The 24072-nt window shown below is 39.2% G+C and overlaps 1 protein-coding gene across 1 annotated transcript in view; it reads right to left on the reverse strand.

The window, feature by feature from the left end:
- ANK2 (ankyrin 2) overlaps positions 1-18823 on the reverse strand; it is a 679068-nt gene extending 660245 nt beyond the window's left edge. Inside the window, exon 1 of the mRNA XM_058721568.1 lies at positions 18171-18823. Within this exon, the coding sequence (XP_058577551.1) occupies positions 18171-18242 (72 nt within the window). The 5' untranslated portion in view covers positions 18243-18823. The remainder of the gene's footprint in view (positions 1-18170) is intronic.
- Positions 18824-24072: the final 5249 nt, after the last annotated feature.

The raw sequence follows: 24072 nt of genomic DNA on the forward strand, positions 1-24072 counted from the left end.
ATAGATATGTTAAGTTTAAAGGACCTGCAGGAAAAAGAGATTTACAGAAGTCAGATGAAAGTATTAAGTCAAGAGAGGGGACACCACTATGATAGAGATGGGAAAAAGAGTCACATATGGGTGGGAATATAGGCTATGAGAGTGGATAATTGGTCTGGGAAGAAGTATAAATATATAAGAGATATATATATAAAATATATATAAGAGAAGAAAATCAAAGACAGAATGCAGAACGCTGAGAGACACTAATAATGAAGACAAGTGAGAGAAGAGGAAATGATGGAGAATAATAAAGAACTTCCTGGGAAAGCACTGGGAGGAAAATCATGAATGAGTCATGGTCATAAATAAGGCTTTTTATGATCTGGCTTTTGACTGACTTACCAGTCTCATCTCCTGTGACCCCCTCTCAACACTCTGGTTCAGCCATTCATATCTGCTGATAACTCACTAAAATACAATATGCTTTCTACTTCTATGCCTTTGCACCTGCTCTGTCCTCTGCCTGGAATTTCCTCTCTATCTTTCAAACTTTTACTCTTCCTTCAAGCACCAGCTTCTCTCCCAGGCTGTTGCTGAATTCCCACCCCCCGCCCCCCGCCAGTAAACAAAGGCCCATACTGCCTGGGATCATACCCCCATGATCCAAATCATCACATTCTATTTGTTTTTTTGTTTTGTTTTGTTTTGTTTTCCCACCATAGGGTAACTTCCATGAGTAGTGACTGTTTTCACCTCGCATTTCCAGGCCTTAACAGGGCACCTGGAATGAGGAGTGGGTATTATATGCTCTATTTAAGGACATGGCTATAGTGCCTAATACATGTGGATATAAATCCATTACTCTGCCGTTTACTTGCCCATGTGATCATAGGTAAACTATTAAGCCTACTTCCCTGTCTTATAGATTGGGATAATTACTGTACCCATCTCATAGAATGGATGGGAGAATGAAATGAGAGAATACATGTATAGAACTTGGCACACACTCAGGCTCAGTTAAGAGTTAAGCATCATATTTCAGAGGGAGTTCAATGTAATGGTTGAATATATGAATGGTGCTCTACAGTCCTCCCGGGAAGAGTTTCAAAAAGGAAAGAAAGATCAACAGAATCAAAACTGCTGAGAAGTCTAGTAAGATTAGGGCTGTCAGTTTGTTAAATTTTCAACCAAAGCAACCTTCTCTCCACATAGTTGGGTGCCTTTCACTTCACCATCAGGCTCAACCCTGCTCCGGTCTCCATAACTATGAAGACAAAAAAAATGGGGGGGAAAAAAAACAACTCCTAGGCAAAGTAACTTCCTAGAGTAGGCAAAAGGAGTGGGATCAAGGTCAGGATAATTCTTCCTATGAAACAGGAAGAAAGAAAGCAAGAATATGTGAAAATACTATGTGTAGAGCTGGAGGTATGTTTCTGGTTTTCTGTTATAACTAAAGAGGATGACTATAAAAGAGGCATTTGTGAATAAAACATTTTTTACTCTCAATGAAAGAATTAAGTCAGTAATACAACAAACCAATCTGCTTTTATCAAAAACAGAGAGGACTGGGGCGCCTGGGTGGCTCAGTCAGTTAAGCATTTTACTCTTGATTTCAGCTCACGTCATGCATGATCTCATGGTTTATGAGTTTGAGCCCCACGTCGAGCTCTGCATTGACAGTGCAGAACCTACTTGGGATTGTTTCTCTCTCCTTCTCTCTCTGCCTCTCCTTCACTCTCTTTCTCTCTCTCAAAATAAATAAACATTAAAAAAAAAAAAGGAAATAGGATTTTCAAAGTTGGCATACAAGTTCCCTTACCCAATTAGAATTCTGATTTAGTCAACAGCTCTGGTGTTTTTGTACAACTTAGCTTCTTATATTTGTAAATGTGTCTTTTATTATTCATTGGTGTCTAAATCAACTATATGAGCACTTCTAACAAAGGTATACAAATACTTGGTAACTATCATGGATAGGTAATAGCGCTACATACATTGATTTGGTAAGCATTATTTTTAGCTCAATGGTGCAGATTTAAAAAACAAGTATTTTTCCTTATAAACTAGTATTATGAAAGTGAATAGTCCATATAAGTTATGTCAAATATATTTGTTATTCTTTTTCTTTAATGTTTATTTATTTATATTGTAAGAGAGATTGAGAGAGAGAGAGAGAGAGAGAGAGAGAGAGAGAGCGCATGACAGGCAGAGAGAAAGGGAGAGAGAGAATCCCAAGCAGGCTCTGTGCTGCCAGCACAGAGCCCAACACGGGGCTCCATCCCACCAACGGTGAGATCATGACCTGAGTCCAAATTAAGAGTCAGAAGCCCAACTGACTGAGCTACCCAGGCACCCCTATATCCATTATTCTTAAATTTATAAGCTCACTTAATTTAAGCAATATCACAGTATGATGCATGTAATATTCATTACATGAGGCAGCAAGTTGGTTAAAACAGGTTAAATCCAGTTCCCAAAAGTGCTTATTTCACTTGTCTGATCCCAAAATGAACTAGGGTGAAATGACCTTATGATATGAAAGTAAAGACAGACATTAAAATAGAAACTCAGTATTCACAAAACCTGTGGGAAGATTTCTTTTAGTTTTAATGTTTATTTATTTTTGAGAGAAATAGACAGAGAGAGACAGAGTGCGAGTGGGAGACACAGAATCCAAAGCAAACTCCAGGCTCTGAGGTGTCAGCACAGAGCCCTACACGGGGCTCAAACCCACAAACTGAGATCATGACCTGAGCCGAAGTTGGACACTTAGCCAACTGAGCCACCCAGGCGCCCCGATTTCTTGTACTTTTATAAGCTTATTCTTTAGGTCATACAAACCCAATTTATATTATATCATACATTGCAGAAAAATGACATGATCCTTCTACTTTTATTACCATAAGAGTTGAATAAAGGTTAATGAATTTAAAAAACTGCATTGCTAGGAGTCTAGTTTTTAATACCAAGTGTCTGGCAAGCTACCATCCATTATAAAGGAAAATTGTTGAAATAAATAACTTCTATATAAGACAGTGTGGAAGATTCGAGGCGATTTATTGCTATGTTACTCCAAGTAAAATAAAGCATTTTTAAATGCTTTGTTCTTTTAAGAACAAAATTGTTGGGGCACTTGGCTGGCTCAGATGGTAGGGCATATGACAATCTCAGAGCCATGAGTTTAACCCCCATGTTGGGGGGTAAAGTTTACTTTTTAAAAGGGGGTAGGGCACCTGGGTGGCTCAGTGGTTAACCGTCAGACTTCGGCTCAGGTCATGATCTCACAGTTCATGAGTTCAAGTCCCACATTGGGCTCAGACTCTCTGCTGTCAGCGCAGAGCTTGCTTCAGATCCTGTCTCTCTCTCTGCCCCTCCCCATTTGTGCTCACTCTCCCTCTCTGTCAAAAGTTAAGAAACATTAAAAAAAAAGAAAGAAAAAAAGAGGGGCAACTGGGCAGCTCGGTCAGTTAAGCATCAGACTCTTGATCTGAGCTCAGGTCTTGATCTCAGGGTCGTGAGTTGAAGCCCCATGTTGGGCTCCACACCGGGCATGAAGTCTGCTTAAAAAAATTGTTTTAGATATATGCAAATAAAACAAAAGGATATGTCCTAGGTCCTTAATTTTATTAAAAGAAAAAATAAAGTCCAGATATAGCATTTGACAGTAACTCCTATCTTGATGTCTCCTCTAGTTTCTTTAAGCTGTAAGATACCCATTCTCAACTAGCATGATCATATCTTTGACTTCTTGTTGGGTTTCCATCACCTAAACTTGGGCACATCCCCACCTAAACTGGTTACATGCAACATAGGAAATACCATCAGTCTGTACTCTGCCCAAAGGATTCTGTTTTCAGTCTGAACTCAACCAAGAAATGACCTAGTAAGCTATAACTTAAAGTGTCCCTCCTATCGCCTCCAGCTCACCAAATGGGGATCATGACCAACTACACATGTTCAAAACAGAAGACACCGATTAGATAGATATCATTATCAGGTTAATTGGTAGATTATGGTAGAAGTTTTGCAGAGTAAAGTGACAGAAGCAAAAGACCCCAGAAATCAGATTGTAAAATTTAGTACTTTAAATAACATTTAAATTAATGTTGAAATTAATTGATTTAAATTAATTAATTTTAAACTAAATCACATTAGCATCAAATAAGATTAACATGTAAATAATGACAACAACCCTAAAACAAGGAAGTTATCAATCACAGCATAGACATTTCTAGGAAAGAATACGGAATAGAGAATATGATCAGGCTGGATCTGGAAAAACCAAAGACTGAGACTTCCTAGTGAAGAGGCACAGTATTTTGTTTCAAACCCCAACTGGATAGTATTAATAACCACGGATGTGTTTAACTTATTATATCTTCATTTTTTTTAATTTATTTTTTTAGTAATCTCTATTCCCACTATAGGACTCAAACCCACAACCCCAAGATCAGGAGTCGCATGCTTTTCTGACCGAACCAGTCGGGTGTCCCTATTGTATCTTTAAATGCATGTAATTTTTATTTATATTGTGAGTTCCATTATTCCTTATGAATTATTTACTGGTTTCATAAAGTCTTAAAGTAAAGAACCTAGGGATGCCTGACTGGCTTAGGTGGTACAGCACAGGACTCTTGATCTGCAGGTCTTGAGTTCAAGCACCATGTTGGGTGTATAGCTTACTTAAAAAATGACTAGGGGCACCTGGCTGGCTCAGGTGGTAGGGCATGTGACTCTTGACCTCAGGGTTGGGAGTCGAAGCCCCATGTTGGCCGTAGAGATTACTTAAAAACAAAATCCTAAGGAAATAATACAAAATAAAATTTAAAAGGATGGGGTGCCTGGGTGGCTCAGTCTGTTGAGTGTCAGACTCTTGATTTCAGCTCAGGTCACATTTTCAGGGTCATGGGATCGAGCTCTGTGTTGGGCTCTGCACTGAGAATGCTTCAGATTCTCTCTCTCTCTCTCTCTCCCTCTGTCCCTCTTCCCAACTCATCCTCTCTCTCTCTCTTTAAAATAATAATTTTAAAAACTTTAAAAAATAATAAAATAAAAATAAAATACAAAAAAGGCAAACTAACAAACAAAAACACCTCTTGCAAGCATTGTTATAAAAAGATATCTGGTCTAATACTTAAATATTGGTCAAGATTCTGGTGCTCAAATGAGCGAAACCAGATAAGCAAATCTATTACAGTGTTCATTTTTTTTCTGAGCGTTCTACAAGTTATATTTACACAAAAGGATCTCAGTTAGACCTATGATCTTAAATCTATTATTGTTCAGCCTTTGAAATAAATTATTCTTTCAACTAAAATCCCTGCATGCAGCAGCAGCTTCAGAATTTCTATTCAGTTGGGACCTAAGAGAGGCAATATGATAGGAAGACAGGGAGATTCTAAGGAAGCATGATGTGAAGTTACTCGTGCAGAACATAAACATATCATTTTTCTTAGATTTTATGTTACAGAATTTATGAAAATAGTAGTTTCCTAGAGTTACTTTTATGCACATTTTAGTTAAAACTGTAAAAATATGGCTTATCCATGATTAGGTGATGATGATGATAATGATGATAGAGCCAAACCCTAGCAGGGGTATATACCTTCTACAGAATAAAGATCAAACTCCAGCAAATTGAAGACTCTCCATGGTATACCAATTATCATTCCAGTTTCATCTTTCACTATTCACTCCTGGTCTCTTACTCTGTAGCCAGTCAGTTTTGATTACTAACCGTTATGTCTAATCTTCATTTTTTCCCCCCATTTCTATGTGTCTCTTCATGCACTCATTCTGAATTTCCAATGTTTCTTTCTTCTTCTTCTTCTTCTTCTTCTTCTTCTTCTTCTTCTTCTTCTTCTTCTTCTTCTTCTTTTTTTAAGATTTTCTTTTATGTAATATCCATACCCTACATGGGGTTCGAACTTATAACCCAGAGATCAAGAGTCACATGCTTTGCCAGCTGAGCCAGCCAGGCTCCCTTCAAATGTTTTTTATCCAATCTCTACCTGTCAAAATTAAATCTATTCTTCAATATCCATCTCATATTTCATCTGCTTCAGTAAAGCTAATATGATTTCCCCCAACCAAAATAAACGTCTTTTATCTGTTTTCTTATGGTATTTTGTACTCTATTATTGTATTTACCGTATTCTATCTGTATTATAGTAAGCTATGTACCTTCCTTGATTTCATCTTCCATAGAATTGTTAAGATTTTGAGAGTAGAGGTAAATCTGAAGTCCTTTTTAGGAAAAATTTTCCAAATAAACCAGAACTTCTATAATCATGGCTTATCTTTTAAAAAATCTGAGGAACTTATCACTTATAATGTCCACCTAGAGGAATATTCCAGGAGACACCTACACTTGCAATTTGGTTTTTCATTTTAAGAGCAACCTTTTATAATGTCCAATGAAGTTGTAGAGGAAGATTACATTGTTAGTATATCTTCCATCAAATGATAGTTAAAATTGGAAATGTGATTGCCGATAGCACTCTTCTTGGAAAGACAATAAAGTTCCATTGATTAAAAGCAAATAGTTACTAATCAAGGTCTTTTTCAGACTGTAATTCGCTTGCTAGGTAATGCTGAGCACATTATACTCCTTGTGCATCCACTTACCTAATCTGAAATCTAAAATACAGATTATCTGCTTTCCAAGCTGTTACAGATATTAGTCATTAAGTGACTGTCAGGAATGATTATGGGGGCACCCAGGTGGCTCAGTCAGTTAAGGGTCAGATCCTTGGTTTCTGCTCAGGTCATGATCTCACAGTTCAGAACCCATTGGCCGATGCTGTCAGCATACAGCCTGCTTGGGATTCTTTCTCTTCTTTTCTTTTTGCCCCTCCCCCCTCTCTCTGTCTTTCTGTTAAAATAAATGAATAAGCTTTAAAAAAAAAAAGAGTGATTATGAAAGAGAGAATATGAAAAGTGAACAGAAATGGTACTTGCTAATAACATCCTGGAGCTTAATCTAAAGTGATCTAAGGTACTCCTGGGTGGCTCAGTTGGTTAGGCGTCTAACTCTTGATCTCAACTCAGGTCTTGATCTCAGGGTCATGAGTTCCACACTGGGTGTGGAGCCTACTTAAGAAAAGAAAGAAAGAAAGAAAGAAAGAAAGAAAGAAAGAAAGAAAGAAAGAAAGAAAGGAAGGAAGGAAGGAAGGAAGGAAGGAAGGAAGGAAGGAAGGAAGGAAGGAAGGAAGGAAGGAAGGAAGGAAGGAAGAAAGAAAGGAAGGTAGGAAGGAAGGAAGGAAGGAAGGAAGAAAGGGATCTAAGGGGGCACCTGGCTGACTCAGTTGATAGAGCATGCTAATCTTGATCTCGGGGTTGTAAATTCAAACCTCTAGTTGGATGTAGAGATTACTATATACGTATAAAACCTTAAAAAATAAATAAACAAAGTGATCTAAGAAAATAATGGAGTTAAGAAAAAGTTTTCAGCCAAAGTATATATAATCCATTAGGACTCATCACAAGATTCTGATAACTGTTTCCCTAATATGATGACATATAAGCATGTAACATTAAAAGTGGAGGAGAGGTGCATGGGTGGCTCAGTAGGTTAAGTGTCCAACTTTGGCTCGGGTCGTGATCTGGCAGTTTGTGGGTTTGAGCCCCACATTGGGCTCTGTGCTGACAGCTCAGAGCCAGGAGCCTGCTTCAGATCCTGTCTCCCTTTCTCTCTGTCCCTCCCCTATTCAACTCTGTCTCTCTCTCTCTCTCTCTCAAAAATAAATAAAACGTTAAAAAAAATTTTTTTAAGTGGAGGGAAACAAAAAAGGATCTGCAAAATATAAAGCTTGGTTGGCAATTGTATACTTAGGACCAAAATTGATGTAATTCACTCATTACTTGGAGTTTCTACATTGCTGAATATAGTACTCAGAAGTGAGAGGAGGTAAAAAGTAGCCTTTATCCAACAATTTTACTTCTGGGAACTTATCTACCAATACATGTGTTCAAAAACCCATATATTCCCACACATCCCCTTAAACACAATGTGCAAGATCTTCACTGTTGCAGAATGCTGGAAGCAACAGAAATGTCCATTCATAAAGAAAGTTTGAAATGAATTATGATATGTCCATTTAATAAAATAATACATAGCTGAATAAAAAATGAAGTGTATGTACCAAAATGGAGTGATGACCAAAATATTTTTTTTATGAAAGGAACAGAGTACAAAGCAATGTGTACAGTAGGATCACATTTATGTAAATGAAAGGAGGGAGAGGTATGTATACAGGTAAATTTTTATATAAACACAGAATATTTCTCTAGGAAATACATAAGAAGTGGTTGCTTTAGTGGTAGGGGGTTGTGGAGTTTGGGTTTGGAGTAAGGTTTACTTAGAATTATTAGAGTTTAATACTAGGCCTTTCGGCTAGAATGATAATTATTTGCATTTTTTAAAGTTTATTTATTTTCAGAGAGAGAGAAAGAGAGAGAGAGAGCAGGGGAGCAAGGGAGGGGCAGAGAGAGAGAGGGAGAGAGAGAACCCCAAGCAGGCTCTGTACTGTCAGTGTGGTGCCTGACATGGGACTCATACCCACGAACCGTGAAATCATGACCTGAGCCAAGATCAAGAGTCAAATGCTTAACCAACTGAGCCACCCAGGCGCTCCTATTTGCATTTTATAGATTATAAAACTAAGGCTTAACAAGACTGAATAATTTATTTACTCAGAATTACTCAGAATTATTTATTTACTCAAATAGCAACCAGGTCAGCTATACAAGCCTGACTTCTGACTTTTATGTCTACTCCTCAGAAAAATGACTTAGATGTCTACTTCTAGCACTGTCCCTGGGAAAGGGAAGGGGCTGATGTTTATTAAGTATTTCTTGTATAACAACAATACCTAAAATTATTTGGTATTTACCAAGTGCTAAGCACTAAGCAAAAGGCATTGTGCACTATATTCATTATATTCTTTAATTTTAAGCTAATTTTATGTAGTGGATACCACTATGATTCCCCCATTCATAAGTGAAGAAACTAGGCACAAATAGGTTAAGTAGTTTGCCTAAGATCAGGTCACATTGCCAATAAGTGACCAAACCAGACTTTGCACAGGACACCTGCATACCCCAGGCTTCGCTGTCAAGCTGTCTACACCCTCCATAAATAATATTTGGGCCATGGGTGCACACACGTACCTCTCAGTCTGCTCTCTGGAGAACAGACTAGGAGGAAAGCAGACCCGAAGTCACTGGAACAGAAAATTCTGGTTCCTGACTACCCAGGACATAATTCCAAAGACAAAAGTACTGATTCAAGCAAGTACTGTTGCTTGGGGCCAGCAAGTTCCCTGGCCCCAAGCACTCCTCCCTTGGTAGAAAAGGGTATCATCAGAGGAGGCCCAGAGTGGGAGCCTCCGTAGGCTGGGGACTCTTTTGCTTTTGTCTAAGGGTGATTCTGTGTGACACCCTCCAAACTCCAATGACAGAACCCAAATCTAGGACCACTATACTTTGAAAGTCAGTCAAAGTATATTCAGTGTTTTCATATAGTGATTGACAAAGATGTAAGTGGGAAAATATTTCCTCTGAAATGTTTATTTAACTAGTTGCTGTCACCTGTGTATTACCTCCTGCTCCAATGACAAAAACAATGTGCTGAATATACCAACTTACTTTGTGTTAACTTGGTTCTCACTCTCTGAACGTGGTAGATCACGTTTTCAAAAGTGGCTAATATCCTAACCCCCATGCTGTTCTAAAAATGTAGGATTGATATTCACCCTTCCCATGGAGTAATGGGATCTAGGTCCCCTCCCCTTGAATCTAGGTGAAAATTTGTGACTGCTTCAACGGATAGATTATGGCAAAAGTGGCCCTGTGTGATTTCCAAGTCTAGACCATAAAGATGTTATTTACTTCCGCTGTGATTTCTTGGGACTTTTACTGTTAGAGCACAGTCATCACGCTGTGAGGAAGAGAAGTGTCTACATGGCGAGGACTCGTGCATGCGTTCCAACCAACAGCCCAGCCAGCACTGTCCACAAGTCATGTCCGTGAGCAAACCTTACATGATTCCTGCCCCCAGCCAGAAAGTCACCTCAAGCCTTCTGGTAACCCCAGCTGATTCCCAATGCCCTCATCAAGCCCTGCTCACACTTCAGATTACAAAATACATGATTACTATTGCTCAAAACCACTATGCTTGGGGTGACTTGTTATGCAGCAATAGGTCACTGAAATTTTATTTATAAATCTTTGCAATCACAGCTAGGTTTACTGAACTCAAGGTTGTATGTGTCATTAGGAACAGGTAATTGCTCTATTTTTTTTTTTAACTAAACTCTATATCCTAGGTGAGGCTTGAACTCACAACTCGGAGATCAAGAGTTACATGCTCTACAGGCTGAGATAGCCAGGCACCCCCTTATTAGCTCCTTAATATACCATAACCTACCTATAAAATAACTCTTTTTTTAAATTTATTTTAATTTATTTTTAACTTTTATTTATTTATTTTGAGAGAGAGAGAGAGAGAGAGAGTGGGCGGGGGGGGCGGAGAGGGAGAGAGAGAGAGAGAGAGAGAGAGAGAGAGTGGGCGGGGGGGGCGGAGAGGGAGAGAGAGAGAGAGAGAGAGAGAGAGAGAGAGAGAGAGAGAATCTCAAGCAGGCTCCACTCTGTCAGTGCAGAGCCCGATGCGCAGCTTGAACTCCTGAAACGTGAGATCATGACCTGTGCCAAAACCAAGAGTTGGACGTTTAACCGACTGAGCCACCCAGACCAGCCACCCCAAATAACTCTTTTTTAAAATAACTTCAAAAAACATGAAACGTTAATCTTCTCTAAAACTTACAATGAATGAAGTCCCTATTTATTTTTCATTTCATTACCAATATCGAATATAGCTGATTTAAAAACTTTTCTTAACGCCCCTGGAAGCTCTACTCATCAAGCAGATACAACATGACATATTATCTTGTCATTTTCCATTTATTTTCTTGATATAGTTTTATTGTATGCATTTCACTTTTATAAATGGCCTCCCTCCCAGACATGAGGATTTGCCTCATACTTTCATATAACATTTAGATTTAAAATTATGTAAATAACATTTTAAAAAATAAAACCAAAAGCATATTAATGTCATTAAGATTTCCTAAAAATTACATGATACATACCTATTTCTAAAATCTGAAAAACTCAAAACATCTAAACCCAGAAGAAACAGTCCAAAAATGGACTCATGTCAATATGTCAATTGATTTTTTTTATGAAGATGCAAAGGCGATTTAATAGATAAAGCACAGTCTTATCAACAAATAGTGCTGGAACAACTGGATAGCCATAGGCAAAAAAAAAAAAGGATCTTGATCTATAAGTTATAAAAAATCAACTCAATATGGGCCATAGACTTAAACGTAAAATGTTAAAACTATAAAACTTTTAAGAAAATATGGGAGAAAATATTTGTGACTCTAGATTAGGGAAAGAGCTCTTAAACACAAGAAAAATGCAACCCATAAAAGAAAAAAAATGATAATTGGACTTCATCGAAATTATAAACCATTTCTGAGAAAGTGTAAAGAGAAAAGACAAGAAACTGACTAAGAGCAAATATTTTCAGATCTCAGATCTAACAAAGAACTTACATCCAGAATATATAAATAACTCCCTAAACAATAAGAAAACAACACCCAGTTTAAATGATGGCCAAAGTATTTGAATACTTCAACAAAAAAATGTAAGGATGGCAGCTAAGCACATGAAAATGATGTTCGACAACATCAGTCATTAGAGAAATACAAATTAAAATTACAAAGCGGTACCTCTGCATACCGATTAGAATGACTAAAACGAAAAAATGATACCACCAATTTGTATTCTTTTTTTTAAATTTACATCCAAGTTAGTTAGCATGGAGTGCAATAATAATTTAGGAGTAGAATCCAGTGATTTATCCCCTACATATAACACCCAGTGTTCATCCCAACAAGTGCCCTCCTTAATGCCCCTTGCCCATTTAGTCCATCCCCAACCCACAACCCCTCAAGCAACCCTCAGTTTGTTCTCTGTATTGGAGTCTCTTATGTTTTGTCCCCCTCCCTGTTTTTATATTATTTTTGCTTCCCTTCCCGTATGTTAATCTGTTTTATATCTTAAAATCCACATACGAGTGAAGTCACATGATACGTCTTTCTCTGACTAATTTCGCCTACCATAATACACTCTAGTTCCATCCACATTGTTGCAAATGGCAAGATTGCATTCTTTTTTACCACTGAGTAATATTCCATTGTATGTATATGTATATATATATATATATATATATATATATATATATATATATATACATGTATATACATACACCACATCTTCTTTATTCCATTCATCTGTCAATGGACATTTAGACTCTTTCCATACTTTGGCTATTATTGATAGCGCTGCTATAAACATTGGGGTGCATGTGACCCTTTGAAACAGCACACCTGTATCCTTTGGATAAATACCTAGTAGTGCAATTGCTGGGTAGTAGAGTAGTTCTATTTTTAATTTTTTGAGGAACCTCCATACTGTTTTCCAGAGTGACTGCACCAGTTTGCATTCCCACCAGCAGTGTTAAAAGAGTTCCTCTTTCTCCACATCCTCGCCAATATCTGCTGTTGCCTGAGTTGTTAATTTTAGCCATTCTGACTGAGATAACATCAAATGTTGACAAGGACTCAGAGCAACAGGAATTCTCACTATTGGGAGGAAAGCAAAAATAGTATAATCACTATGGAAAATAGTTTAGCAGTTTTTTTATAAAGTTAAATATACGCTTACTATATGATCCAGTAATCCTATTTCTAGGTATACACCCAAGAGAAATTAAAACTTTATGTTCACACAAAACCTTAATAGCAACTTTATTCTCAATTGCTGCAATCTGGAAACAACCCAAATATCCTTCATCTAAATGGCTGAACAGTGGTAGCATCCATACAACAGAATACTACTCCACAGTAAAAAGGAACAAAATATTAATGCACACAGGAAGTTAGATGGATATTTAGAGCATTGTGATGAAAGAAAAAAATCCAAAGGTGATTATCTAGATAATTCCATTTATAATGATTCAGGTAAAGGCAAAAATGTAGGGACAGGACAGGTCGGTGGCTGTGGTCAGTGGCAGCCAGGGGTCAAAGAAGGAAAGATTTGTTTGACTACAGTGGAATTAGCACAGGGAAGATTTCAGGGAGATAGAACTGTTCTGTACCTGGGCTGTGGTGGTGGACACACAGCCTAAGTATTTGTCAAAACTCATAAAACTGTATATAAAGTGAATTTTACTGTATGTAAATTTTTAAAAATTAAAAACTCGAAACCAGTTACATCAATGTATTGCTATATTATTTATGGCCTTGTTCTTCCATTACTTCACTGTCGGAAGGAAATTATCCTCTTTTGTTACTAAAATACCTTACATAACATGAAAATTCAAAATATAAGTTATCTTGACAACCATAAACAAAGAATGGAATATTAGAAGCATTGAAAAACTTGAAAATATAGGCCTATTGTTTGTTTGTTTACGCCTGTTCCAGAAGACTCTCCATTAACCCAACTCATTTTCAGAATTTTTAAAAATTTTTTTAATGTTTATTCATTTTGATAGAGAGAGACGAAGAGTGAACGGGAGAGGGGTAGAGAGAGAGGAAGTCACAGAATCTGAAGCAGGCTCCAGGCTCTGAGCTGTTAGCACAGAGCCCGATGTGGGGCTCGAACTCACAAACCGTGAGATCATGACCTGAGCAGAAGTTGGACGCTTAACTGACTGGGCCACCCGGGTGTCCCAGAATTATTTTTTTTCAGGACCACTGTATTAACAGCAGGAATAATTGAAGAGTTCTCAGGGGTAAGCAAAAGCTAAATGAGGGCTTTAGTCTCTCAGCAACCATGACGCTAGAGAAATACTCTCTTAGAGAATGCAGAAGTGAAAATGGAAGTCAAGTTATTCTCGTTTGACAAATTACAATAATGAAAATTATTTCACTCTGCTATAAATTCTGCAGTTATTTTCAAGGTAACCTAAAGGAGAATGGTTACATTCTTGGCAAGAGTGCTAAGACAAGCTCCCTCAAGAGTCACAATGTCTGAAAATTAGAAGGGGAATACAATAAATAATAGTGATTGTGAAACAAGGCATGATCAATTAAGACCAAGTTTGAAATCCCTGAGTTGCAACTGTCTAGCTATGACCTTGAGCAGGTAGCTCAGTTCCTCTAAACCCACATTTCTCATCTGGAAAAGAGGAATAAGAATACCTTCTTCATGGAACCCTTGAGAAAAACCTAGCTTAGCATCACACCTGAGTCATTATAAATATTTCATTATTATCATATATGGGAGTTGTCTAAGTTTCCACAGCATACAAAGAAGGAACACCGGTTTGCTGCCATAAATGCAAAGACACCAGTACCAACAAATCTTGGAGAAGGATTGATCATGAAATGAGAAAGACACTAAATGTTACTAGCACCAATTTCAAAGGATTTCTTATATCTTTTCAATTCTCCTAGCAATCATTGCCTTGGAAACTCCCATCAGCGTTCATCAGAAAGATGGTTAAGGCCAGGAAGAGGCTAGCAAAATATCTTAACTTCAAGATGTCAATAAATACTCATTTAATTAATTGACTTAAGTTTTCTGGCAATGACCATAGGTATCATATGGGTCTCTTAATATACATAGACAAACTATTTAAAAACTTAGTTGCAAAACTACCATTTCTTAATCTTTTCTTTACAAAGTGAAAAAGTGAATAAAGAATAAACACAGGAAGAAATCCAGTAAATGTGTCTTTCTGCTCGAAACTAATCTAATGTAGATATTTATAAAGTAGGTGAAACTTCTGTACCACGTCATCTTGTATATAAAATAAAGATAAACCTTTATTTAAAAGAAGGAAAAAACTGGGGTGCCTGGGTGCCTCAGTCAGTTAGGTGACCAACTTCAGTTCAGGTCATGATCTCCAGATCACGAGTTCAAGAGCCCTACATTGGGCTCTGTGCTGACGGCTCAGAGCCTGGAGCTGGCTTCAGATTCAGTCTCTGGCTCTCTCTACATTTCCCCTGCTCTCTCTCTCTCTCTCTCTCTCTCTCAAAATATAAATAAACATTTAAAAAATGCTTTAATAATAAAAAAAGAGGGTAAAATTATGTTTCTAGTATCTTAGGAGCCTAAGACAGAGTATATTGATAAATTTTCTCTCCCTCAACATGACAGAATGAAGTTGAAGGTCATTTTCCCTTGACCTTCTCATTTTTGGAACCTAGATTTTAACCACGGTATGTGAAGCCACTGGACTACTTTAGCTATTTCATGCTGCATCAGTATTTTCCAAAAGCTAAGCAAAAATATTTGTCCAAAATATCAAATTGTAAAATAATACATGTAGTATCTGATATGTAATTCTAATAACATATTAAATAATTAAAAGAGAACAGAAATATATCAAATTAATGCAAACAGGAATTTGGTCATACAGTGACTTTTTAGATATATGCAGGCCTAGGTATTATTTAGGCTCATTATTAGAGGAATGATCAAAACAAAAGCTGAGAAATAAACATATTTTTAAAATAATGTGGAAAGGACCTTATAAGCAATTCAGAATTTAAATGTTTTAATGTTAGTCTTCATTAAAAATACCTACACCTGCTAATGGATAAGATTTTTCTGTGTGTGTCCTCTTCCTTTCTTTATCTTTAAGGCATGAAACATTACCTTATGCAGAATATATGTTTGTTGAATAAATGAATCTTCACATAACATATTCTCATTGAAATTAGACATTAAATACACTAATTTACCAATTATATTTATATTCACAAAAAGCCTTTCTAAAGTATTTTTTATTTCTAAATGTCCATTACATAATTAAAATTCACTGCTTTGGAGTTCTATGCTTTCTCAATTATACTTTTTCTCTCAATCATGACTTAAAAAGAAAAAATTTCAGATTTTAAGTCAGTTGTGATTCAATCCAGAATTGGTTTGAAAAATAATTCTTAAAGAACAAGGAAAAAAGATGTGTGAGAAACAGTGACACCGTTAAAATATACTGGGACTGGGGCCTAAAATATTTCACCACTTGCAGGAAAACACTGTTATCTCTTCTGTTTTTTTTGGTTTTGGGGTTTTTTTTTTTTATTCCTAATTGTCTCAAAATCACTTGCAGGCAAATGGTGATACTGCAGTCAGAGGTTGTCAGTATTTTTTTTTCCACCTGCCTGGATGAATCAGGTAGAATGGAATGACCAATAATTCCAGGAGCCTATTTCTACATCCTATGCAAATTAATGCACCAATCACTAAAAAAGTGTTTCTTTAAGGTCATATAAATGAAAGTCTAACCAGAGGACACCACTCAATTACTTGAATGTTGCAGCATTATGTCATTTACACAGCTTCTAGTTAGGAGGTCCTCTAAGTAGATATCTACAAAATAACAATGACCTTTCTTGCAAATTTTTTCTAGTAACTATTTGCATATATACTTTCTTAGATCAATACAAGTATTCTAAATATAGAATAAGATTTCATAGAGATTTTTATGAGTACATATATTCTGTTTTATTTTTATCCTTAATGCTTAAATGAATATATATACTACATACATATATACATATTTAGTCAAATAGATATAGAAATGTTTTTTCATACTATTTTTTTGCATAGGATGTGTTTTCTCTTATATTGCAAATACCAATAATTTCACCTTCATTCTTACATGCATAAATATCACAAATATTTATCACAAAGATTTAATGATACCTGCCACCACAATTCTTCAGGGGAAAAAAAATAGCCCCATGTGCAATTAAAAACGCATTGTCATAAAATTAGAGTCCTGTGCCCTATAAGAGTTTAAAACCCTAACAATTTCTTTGGGATACCATTTTAAAAAGTGCCATTAAAAAAAGTATACATTTTTAAGAAAGAAGATTTTAAAAAGTATACATTAATTTTTAGTTGTTGCATTAAAAAATGCACATAAACAAAGGTTGCCCCTAAAATAGCACTACCTGTACATATTAAAATTCAAATGTGGCAAAGACCTGGTTAAGTGTCAACTAAATTTTATGGGCAGAATTTCTTTTTTCAGAAATTCTGAAGCCCCTGGTGTTCATAATTTCTACACCGTCCTGAAAAAAGACCATTGTGTTGGGCATTATCTTCCCGCCCAGATAGTTTCCATAAACCAATTTTACCCTATTTCTAACCAGGAATCCAATTATCGTTGGTAAAGAGGTTGCCTCCTTGGAGTCAGTGGATCATATTTTCACACCCATGCACTACCCTGATCAGGGCTAACCCTTGCGTTCCTACGGCGATAACCTAAAGCGGTGTGTAGTTCAGGCAATGACAGCAGGAAACACATACATACACACACACACACACACACACACACACACACACACACACACACACAAAACTCTTTCAGATACCAAATCGCAGATCACAACCAGATGGAGTACTCCCTTGTTTTAATATTACCATACAAACACAAAACAGGACTCATTCAAATAGCCAAAGCAATGTGCATTCCCCTCTTGCAGTATTGGGGAAAACTGTCTTTGCACACGACAGAGCAGGAACACATGTTTTCTAGTACTACATGTTATTACAGGGCTGCCGTTGTCCGGGTTAGCTCTGTCTGAAAGTTGAGAACTGGTAAGTAACATATAGACAAGATTCCTCCTCTCCTAAGAGTGGGAAGTGAATGCTTCCGGCAGTCCCTCTCAGAGTCCTCGCTGGATTTGGGTCTGGGGTGCATTTCCACCCTGAGGGCACCACGGGTTTCTTCTAATGGTGCAGCTCCGCAGTAGATCATGTGACATTTGGGTGTGTACCTCTGTGCGCGACTTGGGGGGGGGGGGGCGGAGGATGAGTTTGAGGGGGCGGGGGGGGTGTGCAGAAGTTACACGTCTGGTTTTGGAAGACGTGTTTCTCTAGGAGTGTATGTGTGTGTGTGTCTATGTGCCTGTGTGTGTCTGTGTGTGAAGTGAGATGAAGAAAAAGAGAGTGAGAGACTGGTCCTGGGCCAGGCGATGCGGCCAAGTAAACCTATGTCAGCCCCACCTCTCGCTCAGCGCCTACCCTGGGGCGAGGTCCCCGTCCTTGAGGGAGGCGAGGACAATGGGGTGCGCCCCTCCCGCACTTTGTGCACCCACCTGACGAATCCGCGGCGGGTTCGGCGGGGTGGAGGCCCCGCCTTCCGGGGCCGGGGAGGTGGGAGAAGCCATCTTCCTGGTGCTCCGGGTTTCTTCCTCCTGTCACGCCCGGGTCCCCCGCGTCTCCTGGAGTCCTCAGCGTCCGGCCTGCGGCCCGCGACCCCGCAAGGACCGGGAGGCTCCGCAGCCGCCGCGCCCCGCGGCCCCGCCCGGGCCCCTCCGCCGCAGAGTGCAAGGAGCGGCCGGCCCCTTCGCTCGCCCTGGCGGAGTCACGGCCGGAGCCCCTAGCGCCTTCCCGCGCCCACCTACCTCCCGGCCGGGAGACTCGGGGCCATGGCGGTCCGGGGTCTGGCGCGACCTTGGCCGCGAAGCCGGGCGGACGGCGGCCACTTCCCAGCGCCGCGCTCCGCGCGTGTGTCTGAATGTGTTAGCGGCGGGGCTTATTCTAGCGGCGCCGGGAGAAAGGAGGCTGCTTCCCTCGCTGCTGCCGCTATCGCCAGGAGAGCGATGAGCTCATGGACAGCTCCCAGAAATATGTCTATATGCACCACTGACTGCCGGAGTTCGGGAGGTGGGTGGGGAGAAGGAGGCTCCTCGGCTGGCGCTCCCGCATCACAGGCAGACGCTCCCCCGGGAGGCCCCCGGCCTGCAGGACACGTCCAGCTCTTCCCTGCCCATCTCCACACTCGCTCGTCTCTCTCCATTCATACAGTGCACACATTGCCTGTTCACACCCATTCTCCCCCTTCGCATTGTGATAGCCACGCACTCACCAGCGCTCACCGCTAGCCTCCACAGGCACACATTCTTTGTTCTGTCAACCACTCCCTATTGAGAAGGAGAAATTAATTTATGGACTGGGCACGGCGTGAAATGCCACTGCGACTTCAACCTATGTCATCTGTGGGCTGATGAACTGCCTTAAGCAGTGTGTCCTTTACTCTTTGGGCGTTTCCCCTTCCCCAAGACCCAGCTTCTCCCCTCCCATCTTCATTCATGAGAAAGTATCCGTCAAACTACTGTCCAGGGTAGTGATGGACCCCATCCTCACTAAGGTGAAGAGAACGTCCTCTGTAGTAGCCCTGTGAAGAACTTAAAAGACAGGACCAGGTTTTGCAGACCTCAATCTGTGCAAGAACTTGTGGCAGCAGTAGTGAATCCCGCACAGGGACCAGCTTTGTTTGCATTATTGTCTCTCAGGGATACATCTGGAGCTGTCATTGACTAAGTGCAAACCACTTTCCAAGACATGATCATTTTTTCTCTTTATTGGCTCAGTTGCCCCACTGAGGTGGAAATGACAGCTTTTTACAGATCAGGTGACCCTCAAGAGATTAATTGTTCCCTCTCTCATGCATCAATTTCCTCTTTCTTATGGATCTCCATACAAACATATTCCCACCTTTAAAAAAACAAACTTTACGGGGCGCCTGGGTGGCTGAGTCGGTTAAGCGGCCGACTTCGGCTCAGGTCATGATCTCGCGGTCCGTGAGTTCGAGCCCCGCGTCGGGCTCTGTGCAGACAGCTCAGAGCCTGGAGCCTGTTTCGGATGCTGTGTCTCCCTCTCTCTGACCCTCCCCCGTTCATGCTCTGTCTCTCTCTGTCTCAAAAATAAATAAACGTTAAAAAAAAATTTAAAAAAAAAAAAAAAAACTTTACCACAGATACCCTCCCCTGTACTCCTATCCCCCAGCTAGTATTTCAGTTGATTATACCTCTTTCAGCAAGATCTTCAACAAAGTTCCAATACCTCCCATTCTAATCCTTACACTCTCCACTAAAGCTTCTTATAGAAGCTTTCCTCCATTTATTCCACCAAACTTCCTATTGCCAAGATTCCCAGTGATGTTCATGTTACCAGGTCTAATGGTCAATTCTCAGTCTTCATTTGGCTTGACCGCTAAATGATTTTTTCAAATGTTTTATTCATTTATTTGGGGGGGGGGGGAGGCGAAGAGAGAGGGAATCCCAAACAAGTTCCACTTTGTCAGCACAGAGCCCGTCTCAGGGCTCAATCCCACCAATCGTGAGATCATAACCTGCGCAGAAATCAAAAGTCAGATGCCCAACCCACAGAGCCACCTCAGGCACCCCTAAAGGATATTTTTTTTAATTGAAGTATAGATTGCATGTAATATTATATTAGTTTCAGGTGTACAACAAGTGATTTAACAATTATATACATTATGAAATGCTCATAAACATGACTGTAAAAAAAATCCATTCCTCTTGATCATCTTCTTAACTCACTGGTACTTCTCTTCTGTCCCCTTTACTATTTCTTCCTCATCTTCCAGACCTCTACACTTTGAAATATCAAAAAGTTCAGTCCTGGTCCACCTTTTCTTCTCTATTTATACTCACTTTGTTGTTGATCTTAAGATGACCTCAGTTCTATGGCTTTAAATAGAATCTGTATTATGGGGTGCCTGGATAGCTCAGTCAGTTGAGCCTCCGACTTCGGCTCAGGTCATGATCTCACGGCTTGTGAGTTTGAGCCCCATGTCAGGCTCTGTGCTGATGGCTCAGGGCCTGGAGGCTGCTTCAGATTCTGTCTCTCTCTCTCTCTCTCTCTCTCTCTGCCCCTCCCCCACTCATGCTCTGTCTCTGTCTCTCAAAAATAAACATGAAAAAAATTTTTTTAAGTTAAATAAATAAATAAATAAATAAATAGAATCTGTATTCTGATACATATTCCCAAATGTGTATCTCCACCCCCAAATTCCCCTATTAAGTTTAAACTCCTACTGCCAACTAATTCCTCCTCTACCTGGATATCTAGGAGTTTCAAGCTTACCAGGTGCAAAACTGAGCTCCTTTTTATCCTCCCCTCCCAAATCAACTGCTCAGCTATAGCTCTACCCATCCTTCAGATGTTCAGGGCAAAAACCTCCAGTATATCCTTAATTCCTCTCTTGCTCCCACGATCCACATTTGATCTAACAGCAAATCCTATTGGTCTATGTTCATGCAGCATTTCATCACTTCGTTTACACCATAGTCTCTCTAGCCCAAGCCACCATCATCTTTCACTTGCCTGATAGCACAAGTCTCTAATCAGTCTGCATTCTCCACCCTTGCTCCTCACAGTTGGCTTGCACTGGAGCAGCTGGCCAATGCTCAAAGACCTCTTATGTCTATTCATCTCACTCAGAGTTAGAGCAAACGGCTCTTGATATAAGATAAAGTCTATGTAATCCATCTTCCATTCCTGCCCACCACCTTGTTTCTACTTCTTGAGCATTCCAGGCCTACTCTGGTTTTGGCCCTTTGGACTTAAACCACTTCTCCAGAAGATATCATCATAGATCATTCCCTTACTTCCTTCAGGCCCCTGTGCCAATATCACCTTATCAGTGAGGTCTCCTTGGTGAATTATGTCTCCCAAAATTCATATATTGAGTCATAACCCCCAGTACCTCAGAATATGACCTTATTAAGAAACAGAGTGGTTGCAGATGTAGTTAGTTAAGATGGGGTCATACTGAGTTGGCCTCCAATCCAATATGACTGGTGTCCTTATAAAAGGGGGAGATTTAGACACAGAGACAAACACACAGGGAGAGCACCATGTGAACATGCAGACAGAGATTGGGATGATGCATTTCTAAGCCAAGGAATGCCAACAAACTACTAGAAGCTGGAAAAGTGGCAAAGACCAGATTTTCCCTCACAGCCCTCAGAAGAACCCACTTTGCCTACATTGATCCCAGATTTCTAGCCTCCAGAACTGAGAGAGAATAGATTTCCTCTGTTTAAGCCACACATTGGACTCTGTGCTGATAGCTCAGAGCCTGGAGCCTATTTCAGATTCTGTGTCTTCCTCTCTCTGCCCCTCTCCCGTTCATGGTCTATCTCTCTCTCTCTCTCTCTCTCTCTCTCTCTCTCAAAAATAAATAAACATTAAAAAATTTTTTTAAAAAGTGACTCAGGAAAGTGTGAGCTATTTCAAGTGGGTTAAGTAAAGACATGATTCAGTCCTTTGAATATAAGGTATTCAAAGTACAACACCTCCCTTTTCCCTTATGCATCCTATCTATCCATTCATGTACACAAACACTCAAAACCTGCTTCAACCTCTTCATTTTTAATCTACATAAAGAGTCTCGCTGTCGACTGAGTCACTCAAACTAGAAACTTTAGTGTCATTCTCAACCTCTCTACATCTCTCACACTCTATAATCTCTCACCAAACCCTGTGAATTCTAATATGGTAAAGTCCTGCTTCTTTTTCTCCATATCCATGGCTTTAGTCCAGGTTAGTTCAGCTACACTTAGTGTGTTATTGTAGCTTCTTAATAATGGCCCTTCAGAGCTTTTTCTATTCTGAAACATCTTGCATAATTCAATCAGAGTATCTTCCTTAAAAACAAAAATAAAAACAAAAAACCCTCCCATTTCAAAAGCCCTGATGGCTTTCTGTTGCCCTCAGGATGAAATCTACATCCTTTCACTCTGAAATAAAAACCCTTCTTAATATTAATATACTTTTTTTTATGCTCAAGAAGATTTCCTAAGAATGATAGCTATAAAAAAATTTAAAAAGAAGTGGTAGATTTTCCTACATAAAATTATAAAACTTATTTACATTAAAACTCACTGTATTATAGGGTATGAAAATATTTGTGAATATGTATTTGTGTGTGAACAGAAAAAACTTAAAAGCTAAATGACCGAGGGCAGCTGGGTGGCTCAGTCAGTTGAGTGTCAAGTCTTGATTTCGGCTCAGGTCATAATGCTAGGGTCATGGGCTAGAGCCCTGCTTTGAGCCCTGCATTAGGCTCCAAGCTGGGCCCAGGCCCTGTTTGAGATTCTCTGTCTCCCTCTGCCCTTCTGCCTTATTTCCCGCTCATGATAGCTCCCAAAAAAAACAAAAAAAAATTTTTAAAGAGAGGAGGACTTTTAGGAGAACTCACAAAAGAATAGTAATTTCTAATAAACAGATGAAAAAAAATGTTTAGCCTCTTCTGTAATAAAAGAAATGCAAGTGACAAACTACTATTTTCATGTTTAAATTGGCAGAAAAGAGAATTTTCAGCAATGAAAATCCCTCCAGAGCTTCCAAAAGAATTCTGAAGAATATCTTGTCACTCTGTACAAAAAAAGCTGTAAAATATACAAATATACATATAATTTTTGAGTTTGAAAATGATCACAAACATGAACAAAGTTTTTTTTTATTGCAGCATTCTTCATAATAGTAAAAACAAAGACAAATAAACAATAACAACCTGGAAATCACCTAAATATTCTAAAGAAGGGAATTGAGTACATACATTGTGGAACTTCCATATACAGGAATGTATAATGGAATGCCATTAACTCATTCAAATAATTCTTCAGGCAAATATTTCAGGTATGGTAGTTTTCATAATAAAATCATTTCAAGGGGCCCCCGGCTGGTTCAGTCAGTAGAGCATGCAACACATAATCTCAGGGTCTTGAGTTCAAGCCCCACATTGGGTGTGGAGCCTACCTAACTTTTTTTAAAAGGCAAAAAAATAATTGTTTCAAGTTATCAGTTGTTTGTTTGTTTTCCTTTAGTGCCCTTCTCCATTTTTTCCACAACTAGGCCTCTGAGCTTGTTTCCTCCTGCTCCTGATTCACTCTCTGTTTCTGCCACTTTCTTGTCCTTGGAAACCAGCCTCGACTATGCCTTTGGCCCCCTACATGCTGGGTTCCATCTGCCCAGAATGCCCTCACCTCCCTTCTTCACCCAACTAACATCTGTGCACCTTGCAAGACCTAGATCAGGAAGAAGTCTTTGTTTACTCCTTTAGATAGAGTTTTGTTCTCAGTGCCCCCAGAGCAATTTTAGCCAGTTCTATTTTAATACTTGCACATCTGTAATTTTTCTGTCTACACAGTTATCTTCCCAACCAGACTACAAGATTTCAAAGGG

Source organism: Neofelis nebulosa, chromosome 3 (assembly GCF_028018385.1).
Source record: "Neofelis nebulosa isolate mNeoNeb1 chromosome 3, mNeoNeb1.pri, whole genome shotgun sequence".
NCBI lineage: Eukaryota > Metazoa > Chordata > Mammalia > Carnivora > Felidae > Neofelis > Neofelis nebulosa.